The following is a 27,908-nucleotide window of genomic DNA, read 5'->3' as shown; positions in this document are numbered from 1 at the left end:
AGGCAATGGTCAGGCCACGCCTTGAGTACTGCGTACAGGTCTGGAGGCCTCATTTTAGGAAGGATGTAGATTTGCTTGAGTGTGTACAGAGAAGGACAACAAGATTGGTGAGGGGGAAATGAAGGGATCCCCTTACCAAGAGAGGCTTAAGTTCTGCAAATTGCAGTGGCTGGAGACTAGGCATCTACGCAGTGATCTGATTGAGGTGTATAAGGCCTTGAATGGGTTGAGCACGCTGAATTCTGATGGGATCCTTCCACTTGTTCAGATTATGAACCTAAGGGGGCATAAATTCAAATTAAGAAAAGACAGATGTAAAATAGATGTGCGGAAATTTGCCTTTAGCCAGCGGGTGGTTAATTGCTGGAACAAACTTCCATCTGTTGTTGTGGAAGTTTATAGGTTAAATAAATTTAAGGAGGAACTGGACAGGCATTTTGGAGGGAATGGTTATTTTTTTATTTTTTTATTTTTTTGGCTGATGCTGCATAAGCTCACACACTTGCTTTCTTGCTTTTTTTTTTTTTTCCCCTTGTTAGTTGTTGGTGCATCAGCTTCTATGGCCATAATGCACCTCCCAAAGTTTTTTTGCATTTTACTGTGATCCAAGCCCAAGGCGGGAATCAAACCCACGCCCTTTGGGTTGCCAGGCAGGCACTTTACCTACCTGGCTAGCCCGGTCGGCTTGCTTTCTTGCATCACATGCCACTACTACTACTACTACTAATAGGGAGAGCACTTTCACGTCACAAATATCTACAAGTGTGCCAGTTGTTATACCAATGGAAAGAAAGCACTGCTTGATGTAATAAATATAATGAAATCTTATACTTTACTAAAAAATAGATGATTACTACAAACAAACTATGTTGAATTAAGCCTGTGATCCATCCTTGGTGGTCCAGCTTACGCAGGGATCGCAAAGAGGAAGTTGTTCTTGCTCGGCTCTGCATAGGACACTGTCATGTGACACACTCCTTTTTGCTGAGGGCTGATGACCCTCCTATGTGCGAGCAATGCGACACCATTTTATCCATTCAACATATTTTATGCGATTGTACCAGTTTTAGAAATGCTCATTTTACTGCTTTTACCCATCTGACTGAGCCATATACACTCGGTCAGATTTTAAATGACAATGACAATGTGTCAGCAGTTTTTAAATTTTTAAAATTGATTAATATATATACACTTATATGAAATGTATCTCATATTGCTTTTATCATTGTTCTGATTTTATTTATTGATATGTCTATATATATATATATATATATATATATATATGCACTTTTCGACGGAGTAACCTTTTTACAAGTTACCAGTCTTATCTTTTTATATGTTAACCTTTTCCTGGCACACTATAACCTTGCCGTTTTTGCGCCACAAAAAATCAAAATCAATCAATCACTAAAAACTTAGCTGTTTGCTGCTTTATGTTATACCAAAAGTGGGAAACTTTTTAACCAGTTAATTTGTTTAAGAAATTAATGTCATTGATTTAAAATTAACATTTTTAAATAATTAATTTTAAGCAAATTTTAAACATCAAAAGGTATCAAAATGGCCATCAATCAGGCCATAAGATCATCATGTAGTACTAAAAGTTTTGAAAAATTACCAAACTTCCCTTTTCAGAACAGGAAATTTTTGTCTAACCTCGGATCAACTTATCATCCCATGTTCGTTTGCTTTTCTTCAAATTATCTCTGATGATGATGTCATCTTGTATTTCTTTGATGAACATTAGAATATTATGTTATTTGTATTTATGTTAAGTATTAACTTGCATTAAAAGCTTGAAGGTGTTCAAAGATGGGCTACATGCTTGGTGAAATTGGTAAAAATGTTAATTGGTAAACTGCCATGTGAGGAAATACAAGGTTGTTAAAATTAAAGTATCCCTATGTAGAGGGCTCTGGAGTGAGTTCTAAGGCTCACACTGAAAATAAATTTGGACAACAGGTACAATAAAGAATACGCTCGCCATTTATTGGAAAAAAAAAATTTGTTACAAAATTTGTCACTATATGGTGCTGTGGCAATAAAAATCACTTGAACTGTGCTACAATTGTTCAATGTGTCCTCCATTTTGGTCAACAACATTCGAAGAACAGCATTTTCTACAGCAGAACTTAACATGTCAACTGGAATAGCCAGCACATGACATCTAATGCTGTCCTTCAGATCTGCTAGAGTTTGACATCCTTCCCGATACACCTGATTCTTCAAAAAACCCCACAACCAGAAGTCGCATGCAGTGATCGGAGTGGTCAAAATGTCTGGAAACAACGGCTGAGGACCCTTTCATCTGTAAAGTGTTGCCTTTGCAATCTTTGGACACAACAGTGGATGTGGGGTGGCACACCATCTTGCGTGAATATGGTATCCTGAAGGCACCCACATTGTTGCAGCTCTGGTATTACGAAATTTGCCAACATTTCATAATATCGCTGTCCAGTGACGGAACAGGTGCCGCCGTTACCTGTTCAAAAAATATGGCCTAATCATGAATGTGGCTGTAAATTCACACCACACTGTCACTTTTGGAGAATGCAACGGGACCTCTTGGATAATTTGAGGGTTTTCTGTTGCCCAAATGCAGTTGTGCTTATTCACTTGTCCATTTAAGCAGAAGTGGGCTTCATCACTCCAAAGGATGTTCCATGGCCAAGTGATATCCACTGTCATTCACACCAGAAACTGAAGTGCATATGTGAAATGAATATCTGCATCACCATGCTTTAGCTGCTGTAGCATGTGCATCTTGTAAGGATTGTACTGCACAACATCTGATGCATTACTAGCCTTACAGCGGAATATGGCATGTCCACTTCATGAGAAACAGCTGGCACACTTGCACTACCACATGGAGATTGACTCGATAAATGCACGACAGCCATAGCCACATCTTCAACACGAGAGGAGTCCACTTGTTTTCGACCTCTACCTGGTTGAACACCGTGGACCTATGACTGTTTGTGCTGCAGACAGCACAAACAGTCATAGGTCCACCCCTTATGCACTTCTGATGCCTGAATTCTCTGATAGCCACAGCTGCATTGTTGCTGTTCTGATAGTACAGCTTCACTAATAGTGCCTTTTCCTGCAATGTTGTTGGCATTGCTGCTGTAGTGCAGGCAAACATCTACTGTATGATTTTGAAGAGACTGCTTTGCTTTTATACAGTACAGTAGAGCTGAGTAGTGATGCTGTGGCAATAACTTACGATTATGCAAACAAATATTATACACCTAATATTTGTTTGCATAATTGTAACTAAGATAGTTATGCACCATACAGTGACACATTTTGTAACTAATTTTTTTTCCAAAAAATGGTGAGCAAATTCTTTATTATACCTGTTGTCCAAATTTCTCTTCAGTACAAGCCTTATAACTCGCCCCAGAGCCCTCTACATAGGGATACTTTAATTTTAACAACCCTGTACTTCTAGTATGTGGGCTATGAAGTTTGGTAGCTACCACAGAAGAGATCTGATTGAGGTCTTTAAGGCTCTGAAAGGGTGGGGGGTTATTAAAATGAATGAAAATGAAATAGTAATAGTTATAAATGATCAGTGGAATAGGGCCAGAAACTCAAATTATGAGGGAAGAGGTATTGGCATTAGTAGAGGCATATGATGCAAGAAAGCAAGCTTATACAGCATTAGCCAAAAAAAAAAAAAACCTTCCCATTTTTCCCATCCATTAACTCCAAATGTTTGTCTAGTTCTGCCTTGAATTTATTTAATCTGTCAACTTCTACGACAGATGGAAGTTTGTTCCAGCAATCAACCACCTGCTGGCCGAAGGCAAATTTCCACACATCTATTCTATAACTGTCTTTCCTTAATTTTAAATTTATTATTATTATTAGCTACATGGTGCAAGGAAGCCTGAGGCTTATGCTGCACCAGCCAAAAAAAAAAATTCCCGAGTTACCCTGAGAGAGAGAGAGAGAGAGAGAGAGAGAGAGAGAGAGAGAGAGAGAGAGAGAGAGAGAGAGAGTCAAAAGTAGAAGGGAATCACCAAGAAAGAGAAGAATGATGATATCCAGCTCAGGACCCTGGGTATGACAAGCCCATACTCACCAGATGTGAACCCCTGGGGTAATTTATGTCCCCCTCAGGCAACTAATCTGGGCAAGAGGAGGAATCCCATCAGCATTGAGCTTGCTCAAACCATTCAAGGCCTTATACTCTTCAATCAGATCACCTTGCTGGTGCCTAGTCACCAGACACTGTAATTTGCAAATCCTTAATCCTTTCATCGTAAGAGCAACCCTTTGTTCCATTTATTAATCTTGTTGCCCTTCTCTGTACTCGTAGGTTGAGTTACAGAAAGTATTCTCTTAGCCTGGAGTTGTGAACTACCGAAATAAGTTACCCCCATGGCAGTTGAGATCAACAGCTTGATGAAATTCAAACTTCAGCGATTGGCATCTACAATAGGAGTGAAATGCATAAGAAGGGATTTTATTTTATGTTTTATTGTCTAATGCTAAATACTAAATAAAATATTCTGTACTTGCTATATAGTACAAAGTATTAAATAAGATATTTTGCAAATTTTTAGAAAGTACAATCTTAAGCATTACACAAGAAACTTAGAAAACAGCAAATGTATTACAGCGTACATATATATTTAGTTATGTTCACTTACAGTGTTTTGGACATCATATTACTGAAATCTCTGAGCAGCTACATATATTTAAATCCTTTGATGTAACCCTGATCAACCAAGCAAGAAAATGCAATAGTAAGTCAAAACTATCTTACCTTTAAAAAAGCAGAAGGTGCTGGCTGATTGAAAAAAAAAAAAAAAAAAAGTACCGGTGCACCCTTGCTGTTGTTGTTGGGAATTTTTGGTGTTTCAGTGCAACTTGTGACTTTTATTCATCTCTTGCATCGTATGGTACTCTAGTTCATATGGTTTGTTCTGTATTATGTCTGTAGAATGTGTATGTGTGTGTGTGTTGAAAGGCAGGTTTGCTTTGTATGAGGGCTGGTAAACCTAGAATAACTCACAGAGGAAACTCTGCTTCCTTAGATTATTAAACTACACAGCACCAGATGAAGAAGCTTTTAAGAATTCCCTCAGTTTTTTTGTGAGATTCAAATCCAGACCTCTCCAAATGAAAATGGAATAACCACTACTCTGTCGCAGAGTAGTGGTTGCATGCTGGCTTATATCAGTATTGATATTTTTAGTACTATTTCCTATGGTTCGTGTAAGGGGACAGTAGACTCTCTCATATAATGCCCCACATGGATAAATATCATTTCTCAGTCTCTCCCCCCACCCACAGTGAATCTTAAGTTTTGCATTCCAGTACATACGGTTTACATGCATACAATGAGTCATCCCCCCACTTTGGGGTTCTCCAGGAATATATACAACATACTCATTTATTGTTCACTTTTATATTTTACTCTATTTTGAAAGGATTTTAGAAAACACCAACAAGAAGTCACTATTTATCTTCTGGGACTACCTTCACTTTCCTTCCATTTTACACACCTTAAGTGATTTATAGATGTTTGAGGTGTGTAAAATAAATTGAAAAGTGCTAGTATATCCAGCACTAGCAAAACTTTTGAGAGACTCTAGTCTCTTTTTTGTTTTCATTTCAGTTATTTAAGAAGCTCACTTATTCACTGAATTTCATGCTTATTTAGGAATAAGTATAAAATTCAGTACTATATGAAAAAAAAAAAAAAAAAACCCTAAAGATATGCTAAACAAATTCTGAAAAACAACTAAAAATATTTTTGCAGTTTTTGAGAATTTGTATGGTGACATATCTGCACTGTGTTCACTGTTAAAAAACAGGCCTTTGCGCGTCGGGTTGCATATCATCCAAGTTTCTTGGGACGACCGACTAACTGGTAAAATAAATTTGTTAAAATAAATAAATGATATATACATAAGATAAAACAGAGATAAAATAAGATACAATAAGATAAAAGTGTTAAAATATAATATAATAAAAGCATTAAAATACATCACTTTAAAATACATAGAAGCTTTTGAGACGAAGAAGTGCCTCTTCATCAGTTAGTCGTGAATGGTGTACTTCAAGTGACAGGCAATTGGAGATTTCTAAAATTAGGGCAGAGCTTTCAAATTGTTGCTATCCATCTCATGTTCTAGATAGATGTGAGCTTCAGGCTCATGAATTTGTTATGCAATCTAATCCTCCTTGCATCAATGAATTTATCTTTACCGCTACATCCCCTATTACCGGGCGCCTCCGTAGCCAGGTGAGCAGGAGCAGCAGTGCGTAGCACATGCTTCTTGATTAGATCGGGGTTCGAGCCTGTGACCACCAAATATGGAGGATCCGCATATCCCCGGAGCAATATGGCCTTAGTTGCTAATGCTCCTAAAAACCAAATAACAAACAAACAAACATCCCCTATTATCCAGACGTATCAGAACGTCTTGTTAGGATTTTGCATCTCCCTCATATACAATGTGTGCAACTTCCGGGGAGGAAATTACAGTCTATTATTCCTAAGGTGAAAACACCTGTTCCTCCTTTCCTATGGAGTGGTTCAGTATACTGCATTACGTGTCCAGATTATGGGAGTGTTAGGTAGGTGAGTCTGGTAGAAGATTGAAAGGCCAGGTTTCTGAGCATGAGGTGGCTCTGCAAATTGCCAATTTTGACGCTCCACAGTCGCCGAGCATTATTGGGTTGAGCAGCACAATCTTGATCTCCGACGGGATATTGAAATTGTCGACTATTCACATGATTACCACTAGCATTCATGGCTTGAAGCACTACACATAGCTACCAATAATAGTACTATGAATCACACAAGGGGAATGCACTTACACCCTATTATAGAATGTACTCTATTGCAGGGCGATGAGCACTGGTGGTCATCACGTGTACGTAATTCTGTTCTACAGACACTAGACTCTTGATACCTGATCATGCCTAGCTGACTTTTGCTATTGTAACCATCATTATATATTGAAGTACTTGGCTATTGTAACCATCAATATATACCATTCACCGATTAGCTGATGAAGAGGACTTCGTCTCGAAAGCTTCTATGTATTTTAACACTTTTATTATATTATATTTTAACACTTTTATCTTATCGTATTTTAATACTTTTATCTTATTTATTCTCTGTTTTCTTATGTATATATCATTTATTTATTTTAATAAATTTATTTTACCAGTTAGTCGGTCATCTCAAAAAACTTGGATGTTGTATTTGAGGTATTGCTCAAAACATCAAAGGCAGATATTGTTGGGATATCAGAGACGTGGTGGCACACAGATATAAGGAATGCAGAACTGGAATTTGGGGAGTACAATGTGTACAGGAAGGATAGACAGGACAGGAAGGGAGGAGGGGTTATGCTATTAGTTAAGAAACACATAAAATCCAAGGAAGTGAAGCCAGTCGACATCACTGGACAGTGCAGTGTCGAGTCAGTTTGGTGTTAAGCATTGGGAGATCAAAATTGAGAGTAGGAGTGTGTTATAGGCCTAATGACTCTGATGAGTATAATAAGAAATTGTACAGGAAAATAGAGTGGGCTAGTAAATCAGCCTTATAATGGGGGATTTTAATTTCCCAGATATTGACTGGAATTTGTGGGTTGGTCACTCACACACTAGCAAGGCTTTTGTGGATTTATTGGATGATTGTTTTCTACATCAGCATGTTCGGGAGGCAACTAGAGGGAGTAATACTCTTGATCTGATTATCAGTACTGATTCTTCATGCATTAAGAATCTGCAGATAAAGGAACCACTAGGTGGCAGTGATCACAGTGTGCTGAAGTGGGATTTACTCAAAGAGGTAACTACCATCAGGGGTAAAGGGAAGGGTTTTTGCTTTCGTAAAGGTGATTATGGTGGTCTGAGACAGTATTTAAATTCTATACTGTGGGACCAACTGATGATGTTACCAACAGCAAATTCAAAATGGGAAGCATTGAAAGAATCTATCTTGGAAGCTACTAGGCTTTACATACCAACTAATAAATATTGTTCAAGGTTTAGGCATAAATGGATATCAGATGAACTAATGAGACATATGGCAGAGAAGAAAAATGCATGGGATACATATAAATTAATGGGTGACATGGAAGCCTATGATAGATATAAGGTGGTCTGTAACCAAGTCACAAAGGAGATTAGGCAGGCAAAGGATGCAAAGAAAAACAGCAAAGAGTTCTTTTCCTATGTAAACTCTAAAAGGAAAGGGATGAATCAGATTGGTCCACTGGATATTGATGGTTCAACTGTTCATGATCCTGCTCAGGTGGCTAACAAACTAAATGAATATTTTGCATCTACATTAACACATGATGAGTTATTCAGGGAGGAGAATGCCAGACGTGAATCAAACTCTGGCAGTGAGCTAGATGATTTTGTAATAACTGAGAGGAAAGTGGAGGAGAAATTGTTGAAGATAAACATAAAAAAGGCACCCAGTGTGGATGGGAACTATCCAGTTATATTAAAGGAGGCAGCAAAGGAAGTAAGCAAACCCTTAGATATAATTATGAGAGCTTCTTTGGACTCAGGGGAGGTACCCATACACTGGAGATGTGCAAATGTGACCCCAATTCACAAAGGAGGATCAAAGAGCGACACAAGTTATTATACACCTGTTAGTTTAACTTCTGTTCCAGGAAAATTAATGGAGGCACTGGTTAAAGAAGCACTACAGGATCATCTAGACAAGACTTCAGTTATAGTTCAGGCACAGCATGGTTTTGTTAAGAGAAAGTCTTGCCTGACCAATTTGATTGGATACGATGATGTGGTCACAAAGGAAATGGATGCAGGGAATAACTTTGATATCATATATTTGGATTTGGATCTTAGAAAGACTTTTGATACTGCTGCACATGGAAGACTGCTGAACAAATTGGAGCAGTGTGACATTGGAGGCAAATTGCTGCTATGGATAAAGGGATGGTTGAGTGGGAGAAGACAAAGAGTGATAATCAATGGACACTGCTCATCGTGGACTAATTTTATTAGTGGAGTCCCTCGGGGTTCAGTGTTGGGTCCATTGTTGTTTTCTGTATTTATAAATGATATTGATGATGGTATATCAAGCTGAATGTCCAAGTTTGCAGACAATACAAAGGTTGGCAGGGTTGTTAAGGACACAAATGACAGTATGCTGCTGCTGCAACAGGATCTAGAAAAGTTGAGCAGATGGGCTCAGTGGTGGCAAATGAAGTCAACATTGACAAATGTAAAGTACACATATGGGAAGCAGTAACCCCAGAGTAATGTATCAACTCTTGGTACTACACTGACAGTGGTAGAGAACAAAAAGAACCTGGGGGTAATTGTGGGCAGATATGAAGTTTTCTGAGCGGTGCAGATGGTCTGCAAGATTAGCTCATGGTGTCTTGTCAATGATATACAGGAATTTTTCTAGCAGGGATAAGGAGGTGATTATCCCCTTGTATACGGCAATGGTCAGGCCACATCTTGAGTACTGTATACAGGTCTGGAGGCCTCATTTTAAGAAGAATGTAGAGCTGTTGGAACGAGTACAGAGAATGGCAACAAAATTAGTGAATGGAACCAGAGGCATAGCTAGGTTTTCAGCGCCCTGGGCAAATTCGTGGCTACGTGCCTTTTTGTGATAATTGGTAAAATCATAATAAATAAGAAGTACAGTCGGGCCTCTGTTTAACAAACTTCTTTATAGCGAATTTTCTATTTAGAGGTAAATGTTTTCTTTTTGCCAAATTTTTTTAGAATTCGCTAAATAAAATTTTATTCTTTGTCGAATTTTTTTAGAATTTTTTTAATTTCTTCATTTTATAGAAACGAAAATTTTCCATATAATGACTGCATTACAAGACTTAACTGGGTACACATCGTTCGCACTCATTGCCTTCAAGCAAGCGATAGTGCTGTTGTTACGCCCGAATTGAATGATAAAGAGATTACCATCTGCAACTCAGTGGGACCCGTAAAACCTATCCGACTCTCTGTCCCACATACCTTGAAGTCGAATTGGTCAACTACTTTCTGTGTATCCATAGCCAGTGGGCAGACCAAGGTGTATTAAACATTCGGACAATAGGCTCTGGTCAACCTTCTATTGTAATCACCCTGTTAGAGATTTAGAAAAGAGTGGTTTCCCTTTATCCCGACAAGCGGTCATCTGTTGTTTCGTGGAAGCGAAACGGCACCATTTCAAAGCTGTTGGCCCTTCATCGAGCACAATATGAGATACAGAGGAAATGATGCCTCCCACACTACTATCATAGCTTTTTCTTAAGAGTTATCTATGGTGTATCCGAACAGATATTATATAGATATAAATCTCTTACTGTTAACATATTATTATGCCTTGTTGCATTTAGTAATTTTAAATTATTTCACTTCGTACTTTTGTTGCTAACAAATTAATAAATCCATTCTGAATTTCTGGAGATAAATAATTAGTGTGGTGTTTAATATGCGATTCCAAAGCATTTTTCATACCAACGTCAAATTAGCTGACAAATTTTATCAAGTTTAAAAATACGTCACAATTTTTTTCTTCGGTATCGATATTACTAGCATGTCCACGAAATGCCAAATTATTTTCAGCACAGAACAATATACATTTCGATATTATTTTTATTATTGTTATTATTATTAGCCATATGGTGCAAGGAAGCCTGAGGCTTATGCTGCACCAGCCAAAAAAAATTCCTGAGTTACCCTGAGAGAGAGAGAGAGAGAGAGAGAGAGAGAGAGAGAGAGAGAGAAATCACCAAGAAGAGAAGAATGATGATATCCAGCTCAGGACTCTGAGTGTGCCAAACCCATACTCACCACATGTGAGCCCCTGGGGTGATTTTCTATATATGACGGCATTTTGAAATTTTGCTTCAGTGTTGATTGTGCAGCGTCATTTTTTAGTCCATCCTTTTTGAAGACCCTTTTCTAATAATTTCCATTTTGTGAAATTGTTTATGTGTTGTAATGAATTCTCATGAAAAAAAATGTCCAGATTTAGATGTTTCCAATCCTTAAATCCATCTGAGCTTCAAAATGGAACATTATTTGTTTCAGATACAAATAAGAGGTACGGAAAACAATATATTGCATCTTTGTTTTTGCAATAAAATAACAATTTCCTCTTTTTTTTTTTCAATACCTTCATTTTTGTATTTCGGCGAATTATTGAAACATCAGCCATTAGTGACAGGATACGTATTTAAGATTATATGTTCTGGACTGTGTTGCACCATAAGAGATCTGTTTTTGTGGGTATTAAAGTTCCATGTGGTCGGATCATTAAAATTCAGACTTACATGTTCCATGTTAATATTATTGCTGCCATCATTTTCTTCTTCCAACTGTTGTTGGTATTGTCCACACTTTCCAATTCTTTTAAAATAACTTCAACTGTTTGAGCTTTTCTTGGATTTCCATTTCAGTGGCATCATCATTTGTTTCATCTTCATTCAAATCATATTCATTTTCTTTGTCACTTTCAGGTTTGGAGTGGCTTATTGTAAGCCAGTTTTGTAAACTAGCAGAATGTTTTTTTCTAATTTCCTCTTTATACAGTCTTTCCATTTTTTGATTTGGTGGTATGTCTAAAATTAATTTGGCCTTTATTGTTTTATTTAAATTATAAATCACAATATTCACGATTACCTGTTTATATAGCAATCACAAAAACACTATAACTTATTCAGTTTGTACACAATGCGTGAATTGCAAACTACTATGCATTCGAGCATGCGTTGATGAAGTGATTGCCCGATTGGTCCCTTCAAAGTTACGTTCTGGACAGCAAATAGATCTATGATGCTATGCAGTATGTACTCAGATGTAAGTATGCATGCAGGCTTGAATCACCGTGTGAAAATTAATTTTCACCCTCCTTGTGCTGTCATCTTGATTCAACGTCATTGAGGGGCGCCATTTCATCAGCTAGCCTCGGGTGTCGAAATAGCTTGACACTGTACTGATGTAGTCTGTCAGTGGTGCCCTTCTCCTGTTGGTGCCTTTGGCATCTGCCCCAATGCCAAGACGTTCATAGGCCACTGAATGGAACAAAGGGTTGCTCTTACGAAGAAAGGCTTAAGTTTTGCAAATTACAGTGTCTGGAGACTAGGCACCTGCGAGTGATCTGATGGTGGTGTATAAAGCCTTGAATGGTTTGGGCATGCTCAGTGCTGATGGGATTCTTCCTCTGGCTCAGAATAATCACCTGAGAGGGCATAAATTCAAATTGAGGAAAGACAGATGTAGGATAGATGTGCGGAAGTTTCCCTTTAGCCAGCGGGTAGTTGGTTGGTGGAACAGACTTCCATCCTTTGTTGTGGAAGTTGATAGCCTAAATAAATTTAAGGCTGAGCTGGACAGATAGATATTTGGAACGAATGGAGAAGTGAAATGGGAGAGTTTTTTTTTTTTTTTTTTTGGCTGATGCTGCATAAGCTTGCTTTCTTGCATCATACATATGCCTCTATTAATGCTAATGCTAATGTGTTCACTGTGATTAAATGAACTGAGTAATAAGTTTTTAGCAGAAACAAAATGATAATTCAACTGTGAAAACAAAATAAAAATTTATGCAATTAGCACATGAAAAGCTAGAAAATGAGGAATTTGATTAACAGCTGAAACAAGAATAGAGATAACTATTCTTGTTTCAGCCGTTGAGAGCCTTGTCGATCAATTCGGCCCTGGAAAGATTGTGCAAGGCTCAAGGGATAGAATTTTTTTCAGCCTGGACTGTACTTGTTAACAGGAGGGATTGCTTCTACAGGGATGGGATACACTTAAATAGAAAGGGTGCAAGAATATTTGCTGATGCTATCGAGGCAGTGTTAGGTGGGTCGGAAAACTGCTAGCTTGGGGGGAGACAAAGACGAATAGATTAACAGTAGCCACTGGCAGAGGTGAAAGAGATTCTTGCACTGCTTCTATTGGAATGAGCAGAAGCCTGAAAAACAAGATGCAGGATATTTCAGAGACTGCCGGGAGTCATTGCGGTACAAGTAAACACATGGGTTGTGTTAGGGTAGCTAAGAAAAAGAACAGGTGCATGTATACTTGCGTGTATACCAATGCTAGGAGTTTAGTAAATAAATTTGATGAATTTGAGGTATTGCTCAAAACATCAAGGCAGATATTGTTGGGATATCAGAGACTTGGTGTCACACAGATATAAGGAATGCAGAACTGGAATTTGGGGAGTACAACGTCTACAGAAAGGATAGACTGGATAGGAAGGGAGGAGGGGTTATGCTATTAGTTAAGAAATACATAAAATCCAGGGAAGTGAAGCCAGTGGATATCGCTGGACGGTGCAGTGTCGAGTCAGTTTGGTGTGACATAAGCACTGGGAGATCAAAATTGAGAGTAGCAGTGTGCTATAGGCCTAATGACTCTGATGAGTATAATAAGGAACTGTACAGGGAAATAGAGTGGGCCAGTAAATCAGAGAGTCTTATAATGGGAGATTTTAATTTCAAAGATATTGACTGGAATTTGGGAGCTGGTCACTCACACACTAGCAAGGCTTTTGTGGATTTATTGGATGATTGTTTTCTACATCAGCATGTTCAGGAGGCAACTAGAGGGAGGAATACTCTTGATTTGATTATCAGCAGTGATTCTTCATGCATTAAGAATCTGTAGATAAATGAACCACTAGGTGGCAGTGATCACAGTGTGCTGAAGTGGGATTTACTCAAAGAGGTAACTACCATTAGGGGTAAAGGGAAGGGTTATTGCTTTCGTAAAGGCGACTACGATGGACTGAGACAGTATTTAAATTCTATACAGTGGGACCAACTGATGATGTTACCAACAGCAAATGCAAAATGGGAAGCATTCAAAGAACTTATCTTGGAAGATACTAGGCTTTACATACCAACTAAGAAATATTGTTCAAGGTTTAGGCCTAAATGGAGGTCAGATGAACTGATGAGGCATATGGCAGAGAAGAAACATGCATGGGATACATACAAATTAACACATGACACAGAAGCCTATGATAGATACAAGTTGATCTGTAACCAAGTTACAAAGGAGGTTAGGCAGGCGAAGGCAGATTACGAGAAATCTTTGGCAAGGGATGCAAAGAAAAACAGCAAAGAGTTCTTTACTTATGTAAACTCTAGAAGGAAGGGGATGAATCAGATTGGTCCACTTGATATCGATGGGTCAACTTTTGATGATCCTGCTCAGGTAGCTAACAAACTAAATGAATATTTTGCATCGACATTCACACATGAGGAGTTATTTAGCGAGGGGAAAGCCAGAGGTGTATTCAACTCTAGCAGTAAGCTAGGGAATCTTGTAATAACTGAGAGTAAAGTGGAGGAGAAATTGTTGAAGATAAACACAAGAAAGGCACCCGGGGTGGATGGGATCTATCCAGTTATATTAAAGGAGGCAGCAAAGGAAGTAAGCAAACCCTTAGGCATAATTATGAGAGCTTCCTTGGACTCAGGGGAGGTACCCACAGAATGGAGATGTACAAATGTCACCCCAATTCACAAAGGAGGATCAAAGGCTGACACAAGTAATTATAGACCTGTGAGTTTAACTTCTGTTCCAGGAAAATTAATGGAGGTACTAGTTAAAGAAGCACTGCAGGATCATTTAGACAAGACTTCAGCTATAGCTCGGACACAGCATGGTTTTGTTAAGGGGAAGTCTTGCCTGACCAATTTGATTGGATTCTATGATGCAGTCACAAAGGAACTGGATGCAGGGAATAACTTTGATATTATATACTTGGATCTTAGAAAGGCTTTTGATACTGTTGCACATGGAAGACTGCTGCACAAACTGGAGCAGTGTGGCATTGGAGGCAAATTGCTGCTGTGGATAAAGGGGTGGCTGAGGGGGAGAAGACAGAGAGTGGTAATCAATGGACACTGCTCGTCGTGGACTAATGTTATTAGTGGAGTCCCTCAGGGTTCAGTGTTGGGTCCATTATTGTTTTCTGTATTCATAAATGATATTGATGAGGGTATATCAAGCTTAATGTCGAAGTTTGCAGACGATACAAAGGTAGGCAGGGTTATCAAGGACACTACTGACACTATGCTGCTGCAACAGGATCTGGAAAGGTTGAGCAGATGGGCTGAGAGGTGGCAAATGAAGTTTAACATTGACAAATGTAAAGTACTACATATGGGAAACAGCAACCCCAGAGCAACGTATCAACTCTGTGGTACTACACTGACAGTGGTAGAGAATGAAAGGGACCTGGGGGTGGTTGTGCAGGCAGATATGAAGTTCTCTGAGCAGTGCAGACGGGCTGCAAGAGTAGCTCATGGTGTGTTGTCAATGATATATAGGAATTTTTCTAGCAGGGATAAGGAGGTGATTATTCCCTTGTATAAGGCAATGGTCAGGCCACACCTAGAGTACTGTATTCAGGTCTGGAGGCCTCATTTCAAGAAGGATGTAGAGCTGCTGGAACGAGTACAGAGAAGGGCAACAAGATTAGTGAATGGAACAAAGGGGTGCTCTTACGAAGAAAGGCTTAAGTTTTGCAAATTACAGTGTCTGGAGACTAGGCACCAGCGAGGTGATCTGATAGAGGTTTATAAAGCCTTGAATGGTTCGAGCATGCTCAATGCTGATGGGATTCTTCCTCTCGCTCAGAATAATCACCTGAGAGGGCATAAATTCAAATTGAGGAAAGACAGATGTAGGATAGACGTGCGGAAATTTGCCTTTAGCCAGCGGGTGGTTGGTTGGTGGAACAGACTTCCATCCCTTGTCGTGGAAGTTGATAGCCTAAATAAGTTTAAGGCTCAGCTGGACAGGTATTTTGAACGAACAGAGAGGTGAAGTGGAAGTGGTTTTTTTTTTTTTTTTTTTTTTTTTTGGCTGATTCTGCATAAGCTTGCTTTCTTGCATCAAATGCCTCTACTAATGCTAATGCTAATAACAGAACTTAAAGTTACTGGAATATTCTGTATGACAATGTTGTGTCAAACAGTTATGACTATGTTGTGACTAAGTGCTAATATTTTACATCATATTGACAGTGAATAATGAATGATGTTATTTTTATTTAACAGGTAGCACAGGTGTTTCCAGTAAACAAAAAAACAAATGACAGAATAGGGAACAATGAACAGCTTGATTATATGTCCAATGTTTCTGTTGTGATTTCCCCATGGTTCTATAGTATTTGAGCTATTGAGTTGGCTGTAAACAGTTTCCTAAAAACAGTCAATGGCCATTGTTTCACCATAACAATTGGCACTGACTGTGACATTAGTAATGGTCCATGTCAATCATAAAAGAAACTTAATCACTTTCCCAATGCTTGTTAATAGAGAGAATCTGAGCACATTTATGCTGCTAACAGCATACAAACTGCAGTCATCTTTTCTGCCTTGAATTGAGTGTGACATATTTATTTACTCACACACTGGTCTTAGAAGGTGCCATTATCCATTCTGTATGTATGGTCATTTGTTCTGTACTTCTCCAATTTGTTTATTACTGTAAGCTTTTTTTTTTTAAATTAATGGTCCTTTTAGTTTCATGGGCTTTCACTTAAACAAAAAATGAAAACATTCCACAAGCACACATGCATGCACACACAAACCCAGAATGACATACCTTTTGGATAGCACCAAACTCAAGGTAGTTGATAGTTTACATCCTTTTTCCTAAAAGGTCTAGGGGTAATTATACAGTCTGACATGAAATTTTCTGAGCAGTGCAAACAGGCAACCACAATGTAGATCTGTTGGAAAGAACACAGAGAAGAGTAACAAGATTATTTGGGGACACAAAAGAATATTCTTACCAAGAAAGACTAATTCAGCAAAGTGCAGTCTCTGGAAACTAAGCATCTATATGGTGTCCTAATTGAAGTGTATAAAGCTTGAAAAGGATTAAGCAAATTAAACGCTGATAGCATCTTTACGCTTTCTCATGTGACACACAAAGGAATCAGAAAATTTAAAAAAGGATGGTTGTAGAATAGATATATATGGAAATTTGCATCCAATCAAAAATAATTGATTTATAGAATAAACTTCCACCTAATGTTATGCATTTGAGTAGTTTGAACAAATTTAAAGAAGGTTTGGACAACTTATTTGCAAGAATGGGCAAATGAAGTGAGTAGTTTTTTATATATATGTTTTAGTATTAGTATTAGTAGAGGCATACGATGCAAGAAAGCAAACTTATGCGGCATCAGCCAAAAAAAAAAAAAAAAAAACCCTCCCATTTCACTGTTTTCTGGCTGGTCCTGCATATTCCTTGCATCATTTTGGAAATACTAATACTAATGATTGTTTGCAGATACAGGTTAAGGCCATTCTGAATTTAATTAGTGCTCTAACTTGAATTAAGACTAAACTTAGAATGCAGAATCATTTCACATTAACATATTAGATTCACATGAACAACACAACAACAGAAGCTTTACTGTATCTACTTAACAAATTAGTATTGTATTGAAGTTGAAACAGAGCATAACTTAGAGCCATATGTCTATAACAGCATTTATCAAATTGTATTCCATTATAATTTTCTTGTGAATTTTATAGTTGATTTTTGTTGTAAAATACTAAGTTGCTTATAAGTATGTACTAAGAATAAATTTTACTGATTAATAATTATTAATAATTATGATTGTTTTATGTTTTTTGGCACTCTTAGCTTTTTGGAATATTGGGAATTCTGCTGTATTTATTTTTAGTGATTGTGGCCTTAATATGTTATGGTAAATATTAATTATTATCATTTATTGAGGCAGGCATAATATATATATATATATATGTGAAAAAAAAATTACATTTTTTGTTATCTTGCTATTAAAACTGTGAAGGTATACTTGTAAAAATGCAAGATTAAACATTTAGGATTATCTCGTTAAATATGGATCTGATGGCAATTCTGATACACACACTTATATACCCACACTTTATATATGTGTATTACATTCTAATTCAACTCTTTTCTATTTAAGTAACCTTTGGATTTCTGTAATTAACTTCTTAATTCTGCGGTCACTTCAGATTGACCATCCTCAAGGCCAGCAAGGTGGAATTAAAAGGGGAATTGTATCCCTGCAGAGAAAACGTGCTGTGATAGCCTGCTTCCGTATGACTTCTCTTCATAGTTTACCGAGGTAACAATTCTGGGATGAGTGATTGTTTTGCGCTGTCCCAATACTAACTGTGCTTATCCCTGGTAATCACAATAATTTCTAAATGAATCTGAAGCTGGATTTGTTTTAAGAAGCATTTTATTCCGTATTTGCATGTGACCTGTACAACCACAGTCCCATTTTATGAATGACATCTCACTGCATGCCTCACGTAATATCTGTAACAAATAGTATTTTGAATGCCACTCTTTGTAATTTTGGGAGCTGCATAGATTCTACTTCCTTTTCATTAAACATGAAAAGAATTTAATTATCATAGATAAAGGAAACATGCTCATCCTGTTTGATGTTAGTTTTTTCCTGAGCCCATCAAAAATTACCATTGATAACTTGCGACGTTTCATTTGAATTTTTTTTTCTTGCATACATCAAACTGAAAATTGACGAAGTTTTTAAGCAAAGAATTTTCAGTTTATTACTGCTGCCAGAATTTGTATTATTACTTAATTTTCATATTATGTACTTTATACATAATTTACACTCTACTACATTTGAATTTGAAATAAATTTTTGAAAAACGCTTATGAAAGTGCAACAAAACTTGGCAAAATCATCTGAGCTTTAGACTTTCATGTCTCCTCTTCATATAGTGCTTTCAAAGTGTGTGAAATTTCTGAAATGAATACATTAAAATTAAAATTAAGTGGGTTAAAAATTAGAATATAAATTGTGTAAGGAATGAGTTTATCTGTCTGGGCCCCATCTCATCAAGAGCTACAAGACTCAGCTGAACAAAAATCAAGTGACTTAGCACTACCAAGTTGAACACTGACCAAGGATCAGTTCTCAACTTGCTGAATTAAATCCTTTTTTTTAATATAATTTATATTCTATTTTTTATTTTGCTATATTTATTTTACTAAATTCAAGCCTTCTGAAAGCACTAGCCTCAGAGGACACAAAATAATCTCAGGAAACTTCGTTGTACTTCTGTGAGTGCTTTTCCAAAGTTTCTTTCAAACTGAACACAGCATCATGCAAAATATGTTTTTAATTACATATTTTATACTGTGTAGTTAATTATTGTCATATTTTTTTTGTGTATATATTTTTGAGGGAGAAAGTGAGGTAGCATATAGAATAATGTCAGTTTACAGAATGCATATTCCAATTTTAATATTCCTTTTCACTGACATTAATTAACATTTCTGCTTTTCTGTTTTCCTTTTTTTTTCTGAGGAAAAAAGTTTAAAACCTTCGGAACCTTCGTTAGTCATTTTGTTCTTTCCTCTTTATTTTCATGATTCAAAGATCATATTAACACAGGATGTTGATAGAGTAGGTAGTGATAACCACATGTGAACCAAAGCAACATCTATTGTGAACTTAACAAGCCTTGATACATCCTAATATAAAAGGCTAGGAGAGCTTGCTAAAGATTAATGATAAATTACATCTAAATTCAGTGAAAACTAAATTTAATATTTAAAAAATAACAGTATGAATGTATAAGAGATGTGATAGAAAAAGCTAAGAAAGTAATGAATTTTAAATTTAATGAGCATAAAGCAATATAAGAAACTCAGTATAAGGCAGAGGCCATTGAAGGATTACATAACTATAAAAAGTATATAACAGTTAAGATTTGCAAGCAATCTCGAAGATAGTAGGGAAGAAAAAGTAAGCAATAAAAAGAAATGTCTGAAAATAATTCTAATTAATTATTTTTGAATATTGTTCATATTTTAACTAGATCACATTGCAAGAGCTAAAATTTAGTACAAAATGTATGGCTTTATTTACATATATCATAATACATAACTGTACCCATAAAACAAAAATACCCTGGAAGTTTGCTGATCAACTGGGAAAAGCTAAGTGGCAAGGTTGCAGTATGGTGTGCATATTCATGCTCCATTACTTGTACATATCATACTCTATTACATTATTTGGAAGCAGAATGGTTCAGTGTTTTTCTTTTATAATGAACTAGATGTTCATTCCAAAAATAAAATACACTTGGTGAATGTTTTAATTTGAAGTATGCACCAAAATAACATATACTGAAACAAATTATAATATTATTTGTTATGAAACAGGTTACAAGTAGCCAGTATTCTTATTCCTGAAAAGAAAAAAAAAAAAAAAAAATTATTTCATAATATGGTATTATTTTCAGTCATTGCAAGAGGAATGTGATGATGGGGTTAAAATGGCAATAACTCCTATTTAATGATCATTTCTAATACCACCTCCTAGCAAGAGATCAATTTTAACCTTCTAGCTAAACTCTCCAGGTTTTTTTCTGTATCCCAAACTGATCATATTGCTATAACAAGATATCCCAATTTGAAAGTAAAAAATCAGAACCATGTAAAGAAAGGTATGCAAAAAATAGTTAAAAAAGAAACCACGCATCTTTATTTATTATACTGAAAACTGCCTTTTAACTGAAATAGAACTAACATACCTGGAGACCATTTGCAGTTGCAAGCAGTCTTAATAGCCACTTAGCAGCAGTTTAGTAGTTTCTTGATCACTTAGCACATTTAAGATCATTTAGAAATTAATTTTTAAGTTTCTTCATCATTAATATCAGACCAACCACCAAGAGCATTACAAAATTTCATTCCAAAATTTCATTAAGGAAGGAAAATCGTTTTGAATATTTTCGTTAGATTCTTTTAATTGCATTAATTTGATTTTTAATTGTTTTAAATTGATTTGAATTGTGTTAAATCAATTATTTAATTATTTATATTTTACTCTAATGTACCGGTAAGTTGTCGATTTTTTTCGTTTTTTTCCGTTTTAATTTCTGGAGGGTATCATACGGAAGTGTTCTATGCACTATATTGAGATAAACTCCTCTTATTATTTTACTAATATTATTATCAACGTAGAACATATTGAGTAGTACAGCTCTGATTTATACTATCTAAAATTTCATTCCATAAATATTGCATTGCACTTCATGTTCATCTTTGTCTATTTCCTTAATAAAACTGAACATTTTCTTTAAATTAGTACTGAATATATCCTGCTTTCCAGAAGCCATAAACAATCAGCCTGTGCCAGCTTCAAGGACCCTTGAGGTTGTTGCAGACATTCTCTCAGGTATGCCAAGCTGTGCTTGCTACCTGGGAGTCTAAAATGCTGATGGAACTGATATTCGGTGACATTCAGTCAAGTGGACCTAATTTTGCCAAATTCCGGTCTGTCTTGACAGCCAAAACCTCTGCTTGCACCATCACAATGGTGGGACTGTTAGTAACCCTTGGATATAACTCCCACATGCAAGTCCTGAAATACGGTACCTATCACACTAGAGGTGAACACCCCAATGCAAACCAACATTAGCAGGGGTCAAGGTGTAGCTCCCAGACCACATGGAGGAATGCCACCCCTCTGTGTTACCATACAATACTAGGTGGTAAATGATTCATCGACCAGTGTAATACCACCACTTTATTCAATGGAGGCTTGAAGTGGTGGAATCCATGTTTAGTCTCCAGAGATAAAAGCTCCAGCAACCCCCCCCCCCCCCCCATCTCTCCCATCATGTAGTATGATTGATGTCTTTTGAGGTTATGATGGACATCATGGCGAGATCCATTTTTCCTTACATTTTGAGGGTACAGCTCTAAAATGGTGTTCACAGACTGGCCACAGAATATACCCAGTCAAGGAGCTGGGTATATTCCAGGTACCATGTCTATGCTACATCCAAAAATTTCATTACTTCATACACCATATCCTCACCACCCTTTCTTACTTCTGAATACACCATGAATTGTCAAACTAATAGAACAAACTTATCTGCAAAAAGATATAAACTGCCCAAACACTTCCTAATTCATTTGACAAATATACATGGTCTCAGTTCTAATGTCAGTGATATCCATTTCCACTTACAGTCCGTAAAACCCCTTGTACTTTTACTGACAGAATCCCACTTATTGGTTGATTCAACCACTGCTCATTTGAATTGTCCGAATTATTTGCTGTACGATTCCTTTCACTTCAAAGGTGGTACAGCACTTGTGCATATGTCCCTCTGATACTTCCTGTCAGAGACTTTTTTTTTTTTTTTTTTGTTAGTTCTTGGCGCATTGGCTTCTGTGGCCATAATGCACCTCCCAAAATCAAAATTTTTGCATTTTACTCTGATCCAAGCCCGAGGCAGGATTCGAACCCGTGACCTTTGGGTTACCAGGCAGGCACTTTACCCACCTGGCTAGCCCGGTCGGCTGTCAGAGACTTAGTAATTTGGAATCTCTTCTTTTCGATTTTCTCTAGCTTAAAATCTCTCTCCCTCATTCTGTCAAATTCATCTGTTGTCTCTATCGTTCTCCCAACTCCACTAATCACTTGGAACTCTGACTTCCTCTCTTTGAAACTTGACTTTCTTCAGTCCAACTTTCCTAAGAGTGAGGTAGTTTTTTTTTTTTTTTTTCCTTGGTGATTTTAATAGTCACAACTTCAGCTGGCTTCCATTTTCTAGTCACACTGACCCAGCTGTTCAAGATGCTGAGGCTTCTGCAATTACTAATGACCTTGAACAGATTGTTCATTTGCCTACCAGAATTCCAGACAATCCTAACCACAGAGCCAACATGCTTGAGCTATTTCTCACAAACAACCCTTCTAAATACACTGTCGTGGTTAGGGGACCTCTGGGCATCTCAGATCACAACTTGGTGTGGTCCTCCTCTCCAGTGGAGCCTCTCTCTCTCTCATGCCGATTCCAACCTCATGTTGTGTGGCATTACAATAACACAAAATGGGATAATTTGCAAGATTTATTTTCTTCTTTTCCTTCCTTGGATTACTGTTTCAAATCTTCTGATGTAAACATTTGCTCAGATTGTGTCAGTGAAATAATTATTGTAGGAATGGAATACTTTATTCTACACTCCACCTTAAAATCTCGTCCTTTATCTATACCTTGGTTTTTTTAATAAATGTGCTATTCAAGAGAAGAATATTGCATATCATAATTGGCTTGTTTCGAAATTTCCAAGTTCATTTTCTGCTTACACCAAAGCTCACAACATTTCTAAAGCAGTTATTAATCAGTCCAAACTAGATTTTGAACAGGCTAAGAGTAGAAAACTTGCTTCTTGAACAAATGGTAGCCAAGCATTCTGGTCTCTTGCCAAAGCTTGTCTGCAACTTTTGCCCATCACTGTCAAAACTAGATGGTTCTATCGCCACTTCGGCCAAAGATAAAGCTGACCTGCTAGCAACTTAATTTTCTTCCAATTCGTGTATTAATGATCTTGATAAACCACCTCCCGTCATTCCCAGTACCCTCTATTCAATGCCTCCCGTGGTCTTCCATCTAAAGGATGTAGGAAGGATTTTGATCAATCTTGATACTAAGAAAGCTCCAGGTCCTAATGGTATTTCTCCATTTGTTCTCAAAAACTGTACTCCTGAATTTACTCCTGTTGTGTGTCATGTTTTTTCACTTTCTTATTCCAAAGGTGTTTTTCCTTCTGCTTGGAAATTTTCTCATATCCAGCCAGTTCCTAAAAAGGGTGACAAATCCCTCCCATCCAATTATCGTCCCATTGCACTCTTTCTACTCTTTCTAAAGTAAATAAGAAATCAGTTACCTGCTAACTCTTAAACTGTTTAGAAACCTTCTGTCTGCCTTATCATCATACAATTGCCAGTATGGATTCCATTAGTGCTGATCCACTGGTGATATTCTGGCTTGTGTATCCATCTACGGACAAATTCGGTGGAAAAGTTTGGGGAAACAACTCAGTTGCTTTTGACATTTCAAATGCTTTTGATCATGTTTGGCATAAAGGTCTTCTAAATAAGCTTCCATCTTATGGTTTGCCAATTCGTTTTTGTAATTGGGCATAGAGTTTTCTCTCTGACCGCTCACTTCAGGTGATGGTAGATGGCTCTCTGTCTTCTAACTTCTCCACTAATGCTGGTGTTACCCAAGGTTCAGTTCTTTTTCACTTGTATATTAATGACCTTCTTCCATTGACTGGAAATCCTATCCATACTTTTGCTAATGCTAACACATTGCATTCCATCTTCCAGTTTGAGAAACCTTGCCTTGCTGAAACAGCTTCAACTTCTCGAATATCTACTAGCAGTTCCTTAAATGCTGATCTCCAGGTAATTGTCCAGTGAGTCGAAAATAACTTGGTTGATTTCAATATTTCTAAAACTCAGTCCTGTCTTATATCTCACGAAAAGAATTCTTCCTCCTATGCTTATAGGCGCCTCCATAGCCAGGTGGGCAGGAGCAGCAGTGCGTAGCATGTGCTTCTTGATTAGACCAGGGTTTGAGCCCATGACCACCAAATATGGAGGATGCAGAAAGGTCAGAGAAGGACCACCGCATATCCCCAGAGCAATATGGCCTTAGTTGCTAATGCTCCTAAAAACCAAATAACAACAACAACCTATGCTTATCTTTGACACTCCAATTTCTAGACAAGGTCATATATCTCTATTGGAAATTACCCTGACTTCTAATATCTCTTGGCATAAGCACATTACAAATATTGTTTTCTCTGCATCTAAAAATCTGGGTTTTCTCTTTAGCTCTTGGTGTTACTTTTCTTTCAAACAGCTGTTCACTCTGTACAAATTGAAAATCCACCCTACCATGGAATATTGTTCCCATATCTGGGGCGGTGCCCCCAAAGCTCCTCTCAGGCTTCTAGATTCCATTCAAAAGAAGGCAGTTAGATTCATCTCTTAACAGTCTCTCCCCACTCTGTCTCATAGACATTCTTTTTCTGCTACATGCCTTTTCTATAGATAATTCCTTGGGCACTCTTCTTCTGAATTGGCTTCTATAATTCCCACTCTTTCTTCCAAAGCAGTCTGAACACATGTTGCAAACAGTCAACATCCTTTTACTGTCCAAGTTCAAACTTACAGAACCAACTTTTCTTCTTCCTTATTTATTCATTCAACTTCCATTTTCTGGAACAACCTTCCTTCATACGTATTTTCTGAAAATTATAATCTACAAAAGTTCAAATCTAATGTCAACAAATATCTTCTTTCGTCTTCTCAACCTCCAACCCATGCACAGTACTAAGTACTATAGATTCTAATACCCACGTGTTTGGGGTTTTCATAAAAAAAAAATCATATTTATGGCTTATAAGTTAAGAAACTTAGGCAATTGACTAGTGGCCTAAGTTCCTTAAAAATGAGTGGTGACTAGTGGCCTAGAGTAACAAAAAAAAACTGAATTTTTAGGTTTAATTTTTTTCTATTTAAAAATTATTCATTCTAAAACTGTAGTAGTAGTAGTAGTGGCATGTGATGCAAGAAAGCAAGTGTATGAGCTTATGCAGCATCAGCCAAAAAAAAAAAAAAATCACACCATTCTCTCCAAATGCCTGTCCAGTTCCTCCTTAAATTTATTCAACCTATCAACTTCCACAACAACAGATGGAAGTTTGTTCCAGCAATTAACCACCCGCTGGCTAAAGGCAAATTTCCTCACATCTGTTCTACATCTGTCTTTTCTTAATTTGAATTTATGCCCCCTTAGGTTCGTAATCTGAACAAGTGGAAGGATCCCATCAGAATTCAGCATGCTCAACCCATTCAAGGCCTTAATTTAATTATATACTTATAAGTAATAAAGATTTTATGAATCACAATAAACTTCATAAAAGTGCAAATACAATATGATCTCTCATATTATTCTGCATAGTCGCCCACTCTACAAACATATTCTCAGCCTTTAACGTATTCACAATACTAAGATTCTAATACATTTCATATTTGTAGTTTACATAAAAAAGCAGTACAATGTAAAGGAAACTTTACATTGCACTACTGTACTAACAGAAAGTTTATTCTGCTGTGTGTATTATGACCATTATGTTTACTTGGCAGCTGAAACACTTTATGCCACAAAGAATAAATACATATAAATATGAACAATATAAACAGCATTTTATATTTATGTTCCCTAGTTTTTGTGTCTCATTTCAAAGCTAAAATTCCACTATCATTCAATGGCAGCCTCACATAATACCATGTGATGTAGACAAAATCATAAAGCATTCAAGTAACAAGTAATTGAACTTACATGTATATATAATTAGCACACAAACACTATATATATCAATACTGGTCTGTGCAGCTATAAAAGCCAACCATTCACTAGCATGGGTATTGACCCTTGTTAATGCATACTTCACACTTGTCACTGTCAAGGTGCCCAAGAACATCTGAGTGGACAAATGCCCATAAGTTCAGTTGCCATTCAAGTAACTTATACAGTGAGAGAGTGAAATGTCTCAAGTAAATTGTTTAATGAGAAAAATTGCTTACTTGGTACCAGTGGGATGACCAGACTACTTCCTCCTGAAATGTATTCCTTTGCAAGCCCTAATACATTGAAGTACCACTGAATGAGAAACAAATGTGAACTGTAGGAACTATACTTTGTCTTTCATTATTACGTCACATATGTAGTAATCTCTTGTCATGCAGAATTACAATTCATAAGAAGCCTATAATACTGGACACAAAGCTGCAATTCCCCAGACACAGTTCACTCACCATACTAAACAACTGTAGTTTGACAGTACACCATTGCTTCTTCCATAGCCTTCTCTGTCACTTCTGTAATGCTGTATAATAAAAACTCTTTTTTTCAACAAAGTTTCAGTTCAGAAGTTGTCATGAGCAACATATGGCATACAACTTGAAACAACTAGATAACCTTGCTATCTGTAATACATTATAACAACTGTTTAAATACAGCTTAACACTTCTCATTGGATTTTATAGCCACAAAAAATAAACATCCTTACATTTAACAGTTATAATTAAAATACAAATAAAAAAAAAAAATTAATATTGAACAGTTTTCTGCCATGCATTTTTCTAGTAAATCACACATTGTTAATAAACAAGAACTAATCGCACAACTGTATAATAAACAAAATTAAATTGAAGTTTAAACAGACTTGCACAACTGTCAAACTGTGACAAGGTGAAACAAATTAAGAATGAATAAATCAAAAAAAAAAAAGAAGATAAGATCAGTGCTTATTCCTAAGGAAGAACAAACATTTTTATCCTTTCCAGTATAAATATGTGCACAAACACTCCTTGATATTGAAACTTGACAGATGCCTGAAGTAGATAGTTGTGTGCACCATACTGGCATACACTTGGTCACATTCTTTTTGTGTGCAGATCCAAATGTTTTTTGTTTTTTTTTTTTAATATTTACATCATTTTCCCAACCTCTTAAGAGCTATTCAATTTACGCACAGAATTATTTGTTAACTTTGTTTTTATAAGTTGTTTAAAAAAATGTCCTAATGGTGGGTCAGTTACAGATTCCTGTTAACTTACAATTCACTGTATAGTTCAAAAAAATATTCCTAACAATTCAATTTTTGTATATTTAAAAATGTGTGTTTTATGTAACTTGAAGGATAAGGATATCTATAGTTTCAATAAGGGAGCTACTTCTGAAAAATACAGGAGCTACGTCTGAAAAGGTTGCTCTTTTCAGAAATTCAAATTTCTGAAAAGAGTAACCTATGTATTATCTCTCTCTCTCTCTGAATGTTTATCAGTCTTCACAGTAAATTTGAATTGTACTGTTCCTAAAGTTATGATCAAATATTGAGTGTATGATTTTCACATTAAGAGGTTTCTTTTTATTTCAAGCTGTTACATTGTTTACTAACAAATATATTCATTTTTTCAGTAGACTTATTTTGGTGCATGCTTTGTGTTACATAAATGATGCACTAGTAACTAATTTTCTGTGTAGTAT

General features: G+C 36.7%; 1 protein-coding gene across 1 annotated transcript in view; it reads left to right on the top strand.

Annotated features, from left to right (window-relative positions):
• The window catches only part of LOC150074726 (ryanodine receptor-like), a gene marked incomplete at its 3' end in the record, with an annotated part of 42,142 nt that extends 24,012 nt beyond the window's left edge, over positions 1-18,130 (top strand). The window contains 1 exon segment of the mRNA XM_090389492.1: positions 18,018-18,130. Coding sequence (XP_090245618.1) covers positions 18,018-18,130 — 113 coding nt within the window.
• Between the last annotated feature and the right edge of the window lie 9,778 nt (positions 18,131-27,908).

This window comes from Mastigoproctus giganteus, unplaced genomic scaffold, assembly GCF_048544385.1.
Source record: "Mastigoproctus giganteus isolate SK-2022 unplaced genomic scaffold, ASM4854438v1 scaffold_72, whole genome shotgun sequence".
NCBI classification, from domain to species: Eukaryota; Metazoa; Arthropoda; class Arachnida; order Uropygi; family Thelyphonidae; genus Mastigoproctus; species Mastigoproctus giganteus.
Note: the sequence above shows the minus strand (reverse complement) of the source record. Positions and strands in the feature narration are given on the sequence as shown.